Source organism: Thermobia domestica, chromosome 1, assembly GCF_964235325.1.
Source record: "Thermobia domestica chromosome 1, izTheDome1.hap1.1, whole genome shotgun sequence".
NCBI classification, from domain to species: Eukaryota; Metazoa; Arthropoda; class Insecta; order Zygentoma; family Lepismatidae; genus Thermobia; species Thermobia domestica.
This window is the reverse complement of record NC_137454.1, coordinates 294118210-294131950: the sequence shown is the minus strand read 5'-3', so window position 1 is coordinate 294131950 and position 13741 is coordinate 294118210. Positions and strand designations below refer to the sequence as shown.

Sequence of the window (13741 nt, the reverse complement as noted above, 5' to 3'; positions counted from 1 at the left end):
TTTTTTTATTTAATTATAATAATTATTATGTTACAATGAATTAAGTCCATCCTGTTCTAAGTTAAAACAGACAATTAAACGATTGTTTCTCTTGTGACAGCTTTTCTTACCGAGGCTATCTGTTTTACTTTTCTCAAGAAAGAAATGAAATCGTTTATTTAGACAGGTCACTTTAATACAAAATGTATTACTGAACCATGGGTGATAAACACCTTAGACAACTAGAAATTTAGGTCCATGAACTGTCAATAAAAAACAGCTTCTGATATTTGTGTTTTGAAAATCTTTCTAAAAATTTTAAGTAAACAGATTGGGCACTAGAATTTTTAGTCGTTTGGTTTCTTTTTGCTTTTCTTTAAAATTATCCAATTTGAATATTCTCATACTTTTAAAACTATCGTTTTTATAAGCATAAATTGTAGGGTCTTCTTTCTATAATTTCACCTTCAATCTCATTTGGCTTTGGGGCCTCGCTATTCTTTATTTTTTATGCGTCTTTCATTGTGTTGTTGGTTGATTGGAGTTTAGCATTCCTTTTATCACTGAGGCTATATGAGACGCGGACCTACAGTTTAACGTGGGATCCGAAACACATGAGCTGCCCTCGGGAACCGAACCAGGGTCTCCCACGCCAAGAACACGTACACTACCCGCATAGCTAGACACAAGCTTGCCGTTTCATTTGTTGTATTTTACTTCCGCGTTTATTTTGGTAGTACTTTCACTCATTGTCTTGTTTGTTTGCTGTCAGCAGTCATGTTCCACAGTGTGATCTAATAAGAGAACACCCATTAATGTACTTATTCTCTCATCCAGATTTTTAATTAGTTTTCTGTATACCATTTTTTCACTAATGTTGATGTCGTTGGTCCTCTTATTTTATTTCAGACTTGTTTATATGGTGCACTCATAGATGTTTAAACTATCTTGAACGAAAGTCCTCTAGCTCTTCTGTTTAGTTTATCTAACAAGGAGAAAGCAGACTTTGGTAAATGAACTTCGGGCCATTTTTTGCAAGGTGATAGTGCACATTTAGTGTTCATATTACAAACTGGAAGAGCGCAATGGCCTAATATAGCAGAGAAAAAGCGTCTTAAAGTTTTCGACTCGCCACATATGTTGTACGTTGCGCAAATTTATCGAGTGACTGCGTGGCAGAATGAGTAGCATCTGTGACTCACGTGCCAAGGGTCCCGGATTCTATTCCGCTGAAGTCAACTTTTTCGGGTTTTGCTTGAACCAATAAAGTATCCACTTGTAGTTACAAGTAAAATGTTAATTCACCATAAGTTTATAATGAATTAAAAGAATAGAAATATTCAAATTAGTGTAAAGTCTTTCGATGTTCCATGTTAACTAGCAACGAAATGTAATTATTTCGTAAATATTTTAATATCACGAGTTATATTATAGTTCCCACAGTCGTTGTGTAAAAAATGTTCTTGACGCTTCGTGTCTACATCTGTTGACAGTGTATGTATTACAAGCACTGGCGCAAATGTTACGGGGGGATAAGGCATGAGGGGGACATGTCCCCTCCGATCTTGAAACGGAGTGACTGTCCTAATAATCCGATTTGAAATGTGAGTTTTGGGAAGAAATGTGATGATTTGTGTCCGATTGCCACAAAGGAAAATGAGATGAAATTAATATCCCCCAGAATAAGCCTCAAATCTGCCCGCCTCCCAATTTCGAAGACAGTCTGCTCCCATGATCCTCCACAGTACTGTTTTTCAACTTCATAAATATTTTGAACATCGCTTTAAAAAAAATATTGGAACAGTCTTACCCGTCCTCCCCCAATGTTGGAAAAAGATTTTCGCCGCTTATTGCAAGAGGAATAAGGGGAAAACCTGCTTCTGTTATAACAACATCCAGTATTACCAAAGGGGATTTCCTTCTCATCCTCTTTGTAATTCTCACACTGTCAACAGATGTAGACACGAAGCGTCAAGAACATTTTTTACACGACGACTTTGGTAACCATAACTCGTGATATCAATATATTTACGAAATAGATTACATTTCGTTGCTAGTTAAGTGGAACATTAAAATATTTTACAACTCATTTGAATATTTCTATTCTTTTAATTCATTATAAACATATGGTGAATTAACATTTTACTTGTAGCTACAAGCGGCTACTTTATTGATTTAAGCAAAACCCGAAAAAGTTGACTTCAGCGGGAATAAAACCCGGGACCTTTGGCACGTGAGTCACAGATGCTACTCATTCTGCCACGCAGTCACTCGATAAATTTGCGCAACGTACGTCATATGGGACGAGTCGAGAACTTTAAGACCCTTTTTCTCTGCTATATTAGGCCATTGCGCTCTCCCAGTTTGTAATATGAACACTTTAAATGTGCACTATCACCTTGAAAAAATGGCCCCGAAGTTCATTTACCAAAGTATGCTTTCTCCTTGTAAGTCCTTTAAGGTAATTCTCTTTCTGTCAATTATATTTCCAAGTTCAATGCTTTTGGAAGTGGGTTGCTCTTTATTTGAAAACTTTTTCTTGCTCATGAGTTTTTTTTTTTTTTTTTTTAATTTGATCAGATCTTGATTTCAGAATTTTATTCTCAGATTTGACATTTTACTTGATCATTCTAGAATTTATAACTTAATGGTTCTTCATACTCTAACTTGTTGCAATTTTATCTGGATTATCATCATCATTAATAACGGAAGTCTTAATCCTATCCTAAATATATCACAGTTTAAGGTTTTTGAATTATAATTAACTTTTCATTTTCTTTTCATATATATCAACAAAAGAGATGAGATAAAATTCGTACTATATGTTGCCTAAATTAGAAAACTGTTATTTATATAGGAAAATAATCAGACTATTTTTTGACCAGGTTTGACCATTTTTTTTCCTGCTAAATCTCACATCCTTTTCTAGAAGGAATTAGGTTGAAAAACTCTCTTCTTGTTTATCTCGATAACACAGTTTCTAATGTAGTAAACATCTCTCTGTGACTTGGTCCATTCTTCTTCTCATTGTCTAGTTCAGTCTCATTATCATCATTCCCTTCTTGCGCTAAAGAAACAATTACATCATCATTTAAACTTTGAAAACCTGGATGACTGTACATTTTCCAACCAAGCTTCTCTATCACATCCAGGAAAAAACAGGAATTTGAGGGAATAAGTCTACAATTTCATTAAATCTTCCTCAATGTTTGTTTCACTCTCAACATTTTCCTTTCGTTCTTCCACTAAATTTTCCAATGCATTTCAAAGATTTTTTGGGATAAGATGTTCCAATCGTCAGCTAACGTGTAACAGCAATTCTTAAGAGAGTTGTTTCGAAATTATTACAGTCATCTCATATTCTAAGAGTACACGACACGACATATGACATACACGACTTTTTTTCTTGACATTCATTTAAGCTTCTGCATCACTTTGATCTATTAGCTAAATTAATGCTGTAACGTTTGGAGGAAAACCTCAACTAAATTCAACACCCGAACATCTGGATATGATACGGCATTATCCAGTTCGAGTATAACTTTTCCAAAATTCTTTTCTTTTTCTCTGAGTCGTTTCACGTTTGGGATAAATTCGTTTACATATCAGTCATAAAATAACCGCATTTATCCAAGCGCTTATCTGAGTCTTGTAACATACAGAAAGACAATTTACTTTCTTGAAACATGATGTCTTTCTAGATTTTCTAATCGCAAGTAAAGGTATGATGTGAGTACCATAGAGTTGCGCACACTAAACGGTTCAGTTACTAGGAGGTTGAGGATTTTCTTCCTGGATAACAGTTTTACCCCTCAAAGAAATAAACAAGTATCCATGATAGAGATGCTTGTTCCTATCCCCTAAAAGAAACATGCTTAGGGCTAAAAAGTTTCATGACATTATTACCCTTCTCCTCCCACTACATGGTATTGAAACAGATATTTTCTCCGAAATTCGGTGTTGCCAACAAAATTCGAATTGGACAAGAGCTCTCGGCGAGAATACGAGGGTGAATAAAGGCTGATCTTCTCCATGACATGAGTAAGGAATGGAATATCTTAAATGTTTTGGCGAAGAAAAAACTAGTCTGGAAACTCCGAGTGCTTGGTGTTGCTTTGTTATTCGACACTTTCAACCTGCTTTCAATAGAATATTTCTTCTTCCGTTGAGAAGGAACGACTCATATATGCAGGCAAGTTGGTCAGTGTTTGTTCATTTTCCCCTTCTCTGTATAGAAAGAAATAAAGAAAGAACCCACTTGTGTAAGTCATTAATCACAGTGTAACGGGGACCAAAACTGTGACAACGTCGTTGGACACACATTAAGTTACAATGTCACTAGTAAGAGGATACTACTGTTCGAACAGTTCCGATCACCACCCACTAAGGCCATTAGGATGGTTCTGTTTTGGATAAAAGTGCTTTATACTCTTTATTACTATAAACTATTTTAAGAATAGTCCTATTGATAGTGAATCTACATGAATCATAAATAATTTGTATAGTCCATCAGACGATTGGATTGTGCGTTGAACTTGATTTGAAAATTGTCATATTCTATTGCTACATAACCTTACGCTATACGGATATTATACTTTTGTTTCGAAGTATATATTGTGTTAGTTGAAGTGAATTACAGATTTTGCCTTGCTTCCAGATACGACTGCTCGATTTGGTAGGTGTCATATTAGAGCTTCAGAAAGATGCCAGGCTAAGAATAAGAAGCTGGAGGAAAACAAAGAAAATTTTATTCAACCAAGAGCCCCAACTCCAAGGCGACTGAAGCGAAATAGAAGTCCAGTTGTGGAGGATCCGGTAGTTACTGGTAAGTCTAGATTATTTAATGAATTTATATGTGAGAAGTTCTGATGTGTTCTTTTGGATGTTTCTGAATAATCAATGTCTTCCAATACTCAATGTTACACATTTGAGGCATTTCTTAGTATTAATCCAACATTTACTTAATAAGCGTCGATATTTTATGAATTGCTATATAAATTGTGGCTTCCATTATTATCAGCGGTGTTGAAAAAATATCCGTTGGAATTACAACACTCCTTGTAATATAAACTTGAATGTTCTTGAGCTAACATACCGATGGGTAAAAATATGTATAACCTTGTACGTTGAAGACTGACAAATTAGGTCCAATGTAGTAGTTGATATAAAACAAATATTCTGAAAACACTAATAGCAGTTTTGGAAAATTTGTGATCTGTAACATGTTGAAACTATATACATGATGATGAATGTACAATGTATCAGCTGAGTCTTGTCCTGACCAAAACGAAAGAGTAATTTCATCAGATTTGTAGCATTTTCCTTTACCAGATTTTTTTCTTTAGCGGTATTTCTTTTGCATACAGGAATTGGCCGCAAACTATTGGTGATTTAAGAACAATATCCTCATCGATATCAGCTACACAACCCACGATATGTTGGAGATTTTCAACATATATTGTCATGCTAAATAAACAACTTTCAGAGGTGTTTAAAACGGTATTTACATTTAAAATAAATGCTCTTTGCTTCTGCCAAAAAGGAACGAGATTTTAAAAATCCACCCGTACCCGTTTAATATGAATCGCCCTCTTTCTCTCTCTTGCTATATATATATATATATATATATATATATATATTTGGTCTAGGAATTAATTCGTGCGGTTTTTAATAAAAATTGAAGCTTTATTTCAAAAACAAAGTAAATGAATACGTTAACAAAAATATTGTCCATCGCTAGCCACTACTTTCTCCCATCTTTCAGGCAATTTACGGATTCCGTGTCGAAAGAATTCCTCATCTTTTGACGCAATCTAATCAAAGATCCATTTTTCGATATTTTCTGAAGAAGTGAACCGCTGTCCAATCAAATCGTTATTCATGCAATCGATCAAGTAGTAGTCAGACGGAGCAGTGTCTGGTGAATATCGCGGGTGGAGTAACACTTTCCATCCGACATTTTCCAAATAGGTTTTGACCGGTTTTGCGACATGTGGTCGAGCGTTATCATCTTGATAAATAAGTTTATTATGCCTGTTATTCCATTCTGGTCGTTTTCAGGCCAGAGCTTGCTTCAAACGCATTAATTGTTGTCGATAGCGGTGTCCATTAATAGTTTCACCAAGTTTCAGAAGTTCATAGTACACCACACGTTTCAAATCCCACCATATATACAGCATAACCTTTGCACAATGAATATCTCGTTTCGGTTGTGAAGGACCTGGTTCACCTTGCTTCACCCAGGCCTTTTTTCGTTTAGGATTCTCGTAATGAATCCACTTCTCATCACCAGTTACAATTCGATGCAAAAATCCCTTCCTTTTCTGTCTTTGAAGCAGCAATTCGCAAACGGTTTTTCTTCTTTCAACGTCTTTCTTTTCAATTCATGTGAAACCCAATAAGACATCTTTTGAATCATTCCTATGGCTTTGAGACGTTTGGAAACTGTTGTTTGCTCAACTCCAAATGCTTCTGCAAGTTCGTCCTGCGTTTGACACGAATCCTGATCAAGCAATGCTCTCAATTCTTCATCTTCAAATTCTTTTGGCTGTCCAAATTGCTTTTGGTCTTCCAAGCTGAAATCACCACCTTTAAACCGTGCAAACCACTTCTGACACGTTCGCTCAGCTAGAGCATGGTCACCAAACACTTCCACTAAAATATGATGACTTGCGGTAGCACTTTTCTTCATGTTAAAGCAATGAAGAATAACTCCCCGCAAAAACACTTTATCAGGCACAAAATGCGCCATTTTCAGTTGAAGAAAAAATGTTGTTGTTTCCGCTTCAAGCAACTGACATATACTAAACAAGATGCTCAATGACAGTAGTTTTCAACGCATGTTTGGATCAACGAAACTATGGGACAATAAGCTAGTTACGCCATCTTTTGTAAAACCGCACGAATTAATTCCTAGACCAAATATATAATATGTAGTTGTGTTATGTAGGTTTGGTGGTGGTGTGTTAAACAAACTCCATGCCACGTGGGGGCAGCAGAACAGAAACGTGCATTGAACTGAGCATGCGATGATAGTGTAAACTTACGATATCTCTGATTTCCATAGAGGGCAAATTGTTGGCACTCGGTTAACTGGTGACAGCTAACGGAAGTGGCAAGTGTGTTCAGTGTGTCGCGAGGAACACATTGTTCACGGTGATGAATCGCGGCAAAATATATCGGCGATGAGAGACAATAGCCAGAAGGAAAACCTCAGTGGCAAATCCTCCCGAGCGTTAAAGCAGATTGTCATTCAGAACCGTAGTGTGACTAATGCAAGTGATGGAAGAACTCAAGCAGTACCTCCCACAGCCTGTGTTGACAATCACAGTCTGTCGTGGGTTACATAACATGGACAGACGGGGCCGGAATACACGAGCGAAACCGCTGTTAAGAAACCATAACGCTTTAACATGATGCCAATGATACTGCGAACATGCAACATTTACCGCTGACGGCTGGAAACGTGTAATGAGTCATCGTTCATCTTATTTTAAACCACGGACAATATTTATATATAGTGTACGTGCAAAGAAGGGTTTAATCCGCAGTGTCTCTACCCAAGAGTGAGACATGTCGGCGGCTTTGTAATGCTGTGGGCCGCAAAATCCTGATTTTCAGTGGGTTCTGTGCTCAAAATTACCGATCACCTCAGTGCCCGTAATTGTGTCGCCAGTTTAGGGAAACATCTGCATTCTACGGTTTAGATGTTGATTCCGGCAATGACGCATTATTCCAGGATGATAATGCTCCCATTCACGCAACGAAGGTTAATACCTCTTCTGGACCGCCTGATCTCCAGACACAATCGATCATCTGTAATACGGTTTCGTTTAGATGACGCGAATCCGGTGCAGATTACCGCATCCATCCTCTCTAACAGAATTGAATGATGCACTGCAAGCGGAATTTTGTGATATTCAATTTGCTACTATTCACGATTTCTACGAATCCATTGAACATCGCATCAAAACTGTTCAAAGGGCGAAACATGATCCAACACCATATTATTCTGATAATTTGCAATTTCTCCAGGCGTTATCCTTAAATTATTAAGTGTACATATACTGGTGTTCAAAACCTTGTGACGAAAGTAAGTTTTGCATGCTGTGGCGTAGATAGGTGAAACTTGAACCAAACGTAGAAACTAGTACTAGCTATACTATGTTACAACAAACACCTGACTAGAAGAACAAAAATGCACTTTCATAATTTACACTGAAGTCACTGCGATCCACGATGGCTCCCTAATATTACAGAAGGATTGAACTGGTCCTTAGAAGGTGTCTGATCACCACAAACAACGATACATTCTCTTGAACATGCTCCCATGCTACTCACAAGATTGGTAACGAGTTGTTGTGGTATGCAATTCTATTCCTCCGCCCGTGTTGTTGACAACTACTGGATGGTTCTTGATGCATCTGGACGTGCTGCAAGACGTCTTCCTATAACATCCCACACGTGCTCGATGCAATTCAAATCGGGGGATCGGGCAGGGGAGTCCATTTGCCGAATACCCCCTCGTTCCAAAAGCGCCGCTAACTGTGCTGTTTGATGCGCTAGCGCACTATCATCCATAAAAATGGAGTCGGAATCGACTACATATCTGAAAAGACGCACGTAGGAAGGAGTACAGTTTCACAATAATTTTGACCGGTGAGTGTACTGCGTTGGGACATTGGCTGGTCGGTGCAACATGCATCATTATACCTCCAAACACGAGATCATCTGGAGCATTGAAAGGATTATGTTCGATCATTTTCTTGGGTTCATTGCATGTTCCCACTTCTCTGCACATGAGTGTACGTCCGGTATCTCTACTCAGAGTAAATCTATTCTCATATGAGGAGAGAACGCGTCCCGACTCATCCTTGGTCCAGTGCTGATGTTCTTGGCACGGTGTCAACGGAACACTACATAATGGCCGTCGGGCAGAGACTAACCCCATGTTTACAACGCCACTGTGAAGGATGAAATGGGACACATAGCAGTCCTGTTAAAGGTATTTGCAATTACACGCGTTCTTTGATATGGGTTCTTTCTTACCTGTTGCACAAAATGAATCAGTTTCCTAACATGTATCTGGTTTAGTGTGTTGTGTCTGCGTGTCCGTCAATTCTATTAGTTAACAGGTAAATGTATTTTTATTGATAGTATATCATCAATGTGTAATGAATTGTAAGTACTATAGACCATAATGGCTTAATTCATGTACTTACACATAGACATTTATTTCAAGAAATTGTAATTTTGATTCGTGGTTTTACGAGTGGCAGATGTAAACAAATGACAGTCTTGGAAACTCTGTTCGTGAACGTATTGGAAGAGTACACTGAATTGTATCGTATCGTATCATGGTCATTTTTACGATTAAGTTGCATTGTGTTAGCAACGACTTCATACTTAATACTATAAATCATTTCCAATGAAAACAATGCAAATACCAATAAATTTATACTAACCATCAATATTATTTAATAACAGTATTTGAAGACACAGTTTACCATAATTTTTTCTTTCCGTTTTTTTTTTCTTTCATTCACAAAGTGGGAGTTGCTGCAAATGTTCTAAACCTGTAGATGGACAAGAAGTCAATTATAAAATTCAATATAAAGTTCGTAACAACATTTATTATAGTACTTATGCTGATTTAACGGAGAAGGATATAAATTTTCTTCGTTCAAGTAATCAAATATGGCGGTGTACCAGTTGCGATGACATAGTAGGATAGTGAAAAACCTATTGACTTATCTCCACAGTATCCTTCTTTAGGTGAGGTGTGTAAGCTTTTATCTATTAGAGAAGAATGAAATAACCTTAAAGTGGGACACGTTGGCTCATTGGTAGAGCGCTTATCTCTGGTACATCTGGTCTCTGGTTCAATCCCCGGCCAAGTAAGTTTGTAGTGGACAAGATAGTTTTCCTGGGTTTTCTCGTGGGGGAGGGTTCGTTTCCTCCCGCATTCTCATCCCACCAAACTCTTCCATCATCATTCACTTGTCTCAATCATCCACATCCCTTAGCCTAAAGGGCATGATGGTGGGACTTAAACTAATTTTTTTTTTCAAATCTAAAAAAATCGAACAGAGAAGGAAATAGAAAAATCCTTGGAATTGTGTCACGAAAAAATGGACAGCAATTCTAGACTTTTGGAAACCCAAAATGAAATCTTGCAAGCATGTGCAGAAACAATTGATCACCCCATAAGTGAAAATGTGAAATTACAAAATCAGATAGATTAGCTTCAAGTACAACTAGATGATTTGGACCAATGCATTAGGCGAAATACCCTAGAAATTTATGCATTTCCTAAGGTGCCGAACGAGAATGTCCTGTCTGGTATAAAAAATATAGGCTGCACACTTTATACAAACATTGAAAATAACATGATTAATGCATACTATAGGTTAAAGAACATCCAGGTTATTTCCATGAGCATAATTGTAAATTTCGTTAGAAGGGTTGACAAAGATACATTTCTTAGAAAAGAAAAGTTAATCGTAATCTGAGTTGTACAGATATTGGATTTTCTCTGGAAGCCCTACTTATGTTAATCAGTGTCTTTCATTCCAAAGAAAAAGTGTGTTCAGTGAAGCTTAGAAAACTAAAAAGGAAAGTAATTTTGAATTCTTATTGATCGACTGGTCAGGAAATATAAAATTAATGAAAAGGTTAAATGATAATGTAGCGTACTCTCTTGATGTCAGAGCTCTGATATAAGAATATGAGTAATTTTGATAGGTATGTTTCAGTTTATTACCAGAATGTGAGAGGTATAAATACAAAATTAAGTACAATTTAAACTAGTATTCTCGCAAACTAACTATGATTTGATATTATTTGTGCTTGAAATATTAATATATGCGATAATGAGTAAGCCTCAGACTTCTATGTAATTACATATTTTAAAATTACATATTACATATTTTAACCTCCAGAAAATCCCAAAAAATCCAGTTGCGGGTTTTCCCCATTTTGAATAGTCTGCCATCTTGGATTTTTCACATGCACTTAGTTTATGCCACATAACTTCTAAACTAATTAACGTAGAAGGATCATTTTTTCTTTATTATACTTCTAATATTATAGGCAATGTAACAAGTTTTTATCACTTTCCTCCGAGTAACCACTTTTGCATAACTTTAGGATAAAATGAAAAATTGGGATCTGTATTAGGGGACATATTTTCTTTTCATTGTCTCATATAACTTAACAGAATAGAAATATGGAAACAGTGCTCGAATAAAAGTTGTCGAAAATTTCGTAAGCTTTAAAATGATGTATATATTGTCACTATATACAATGTCAGAGATGCGCAATGAAGCTTCAAACGTCATCACACTGCGCACAATTTCTGTAGAAACATATGAAGGAATCATTTAACGTGAAGAAAAAGAGAGACTATTTAGTGATTTGTGACGGCTTTACATTGCAGTTTCCGGTAAGTATCAACAGGTTTGGAAGTCCGGCTAGTTTAAAAAATAGTTCGTAAACAGAGGCGTCGGCAGGGGGTGCGCAAGAGCTTTGAAAGTAGACTTTCGCGCTATCTTTCTGTATGTAGACCTATGTGTCCATTGAAATTAGTGTTTGAGATAAACGTTTTAAAAAATGAAGAATTGTTATCTCGCAAAAAATCCAGTTGCTGATTTTCTACCTTTTTGAATAATTAGCCCTACTCCAGTGCAATTACGACAAAAATCGATCAAACTTAAAGATTTTTTTCTAAAAGATTAAAACTTTTAGAGTATGTTATATGCATTGATATTATACTAAAGAGTCCCAAAACTTTAGTTGCTGTTTCCCGCTATTTTAAATAAGCAATACGCTATCTTGAAATTTTCCCCAGAACGTAGTTTTTGCCTTATGGCTCCTAAGCCAATAAACGTAAAAGTATTATTTATTTATTATACTTCTAATATTATAGGTGATATAATAAGTGGTCAATTTCTCCGCGTTGGCGTTACCAAAAGTTCAGTGTACCTATTAGTGCTTGAAAATATAAAATTAGGAAAAAATAAAAGTGGTGATTTAAACAAGGGATTAATTATAAAAAATGAAGAAAAATATACTTACCGGAATTATTTGAAATGCATTTTGTATCCGATTTACAGCAAATATCATCATATCCTGTTTCATGATTTACTATTTCACTATTCGTACTAGTTTTTATAATTGTGCTTAGATTCTTCTGCGCATCTATTAAACTGCCAAAGTTAAAAATATTGTAGTTATAAAAAGGAAGAGAATATACACTGATCACCAGTTGAATTATAGACACCTACCTAATAGCGAGAAACACCACCTTTCGCTTTGATAACGGCGGCTACCCTACACGGCATGGACTCCACGAGGTGCCTGAAGTGTTGTTGTGGAATCTCAATCCATATGTGCTGCAAAGTTTCCCACAGAGCTTGCAGGTTACTTGGAAGAGGATCCACAACCGAGGGCGTCGTTCCATGGCGTCCCAGACCAGGGGCGGATCCAGGATCCGCCCCTGTTCCAGACACAGACAAAGGATATATCAGATGTGTTAGATCAGATTGAGGTTCGATGACCGTGTTGCCAGATCAGAGGAGTGGTAATCAAACCAGTTTGCTGCCATCCTAGAGCGGTGGACTGGCACATTGTTCTGCTGCAAAATGAGGTCACCACCTGGATGTAGCAGCCGAGCAAATGACATAACATGGTCGTCCAGAATATCGCGGTAGTGTTTACCTGTGAGGGACTGTGTTACACGTGTTAGGGTACCCATTTCAGTCCACGTTACATGCCCCAGATGAATATACCACCACCACCGGTCTGCGCAGTTCCCTGCTGTCACGATGGATCCACTTCCTCTTGCGGTTGGCGACGCACCCTTACCGGTTCATCTTCATGTACTAGTGTGAAACTTGTACAAACTTCCAGGCAACCTTGCATTGAACCTCTCCGCGATTTGACGCACTGTGACCCGTCTATCGGCTGTTACGATGCGGGCAATCGGCGTCTACCCCTTTCGTCGACACACTCCTGATCGCGGCAGTTTGCCCGTGTGGGTGCGGTTTTACCGCAAGCCAGGTACTCACGATACACCCTTGATACAGCTGCCTTTGAATATCCGAGTACCGCAGCCACTTCCGAAATCGATTCACCCAGTCTTCTGGCCTCTACGATTTGACCACGGTCAAGTGCAATCAGGTTCTTCGTCTTGCCCATCACACACTGCACTGTCACGGATACCGAGAGAGGTAATAGATCGCAGCAGTGCCTTCGCGATGCGTTTCATTCACATGCACTGGGTTTCTACAGCTGTCCTGCTGTCTCTAATTCAACTGCTGATCAGTGTATATGGCACCGTAAAAAGCCTTGCGATGATAAATGCACTTAAACCAAAGTTCTAAATATACCAGTGTACTTTGAGACTTACTTTTCTCGATGGCATTTTGCAGTTGAATGTCCAGTTTTCGTTAACTTTCTTCTCAAAGAAGTTGGTTTCGGTGACAGCTTCATCATCACTTCCTTCATCTGCATCTTCAATTAAAGTAGTGCTATGACCACATCTGTGTCAACTACTCTGCCCACAAAATGATGTACAATCTAGCTCTCTTCTTTTGCACCCACAATTGTTTCCGCAGATTGACTGGCAGTTGCATGTTATAAAGTTTAACAAATCTTCTGGAACAGGTTGTTCAAATGTTGTTACAGAAAGAAGGCCATCACCACAAATTCTTCAGTCCCATTCAGTTGCAGTCATCTCTTGATTTTTCAACTGCTGAACTTG

At 37.5% G+C, this 13741-nt stretch overlaps 1 protein-coding gene across 4 annotated transcripts in view; it reads left to right on the top strand.

Moving 5' to 3' along the window:
- LOC145661463 (maternal embryonic leucine zipper kinase-like) overlaps positions 1-13741 on the top strand; it is a 482991-nt gene that overhangs the window by 75438 nt on the left and 393812 nt on the right. For all 4 annotated transcript variants that reach the window (XM_081726778.1, XM_081726784.1, XM_081726775.1 and 1 more), the window contains one exon: positions 4637-4804. In XM_081726778.1, coding sequence (XP_081582904.1) covers positions 4637-4804 — 168 coding nt within the window. The remainder of the gene's footprint in view (positions 1-4636; positions 4805-13741) is intronic.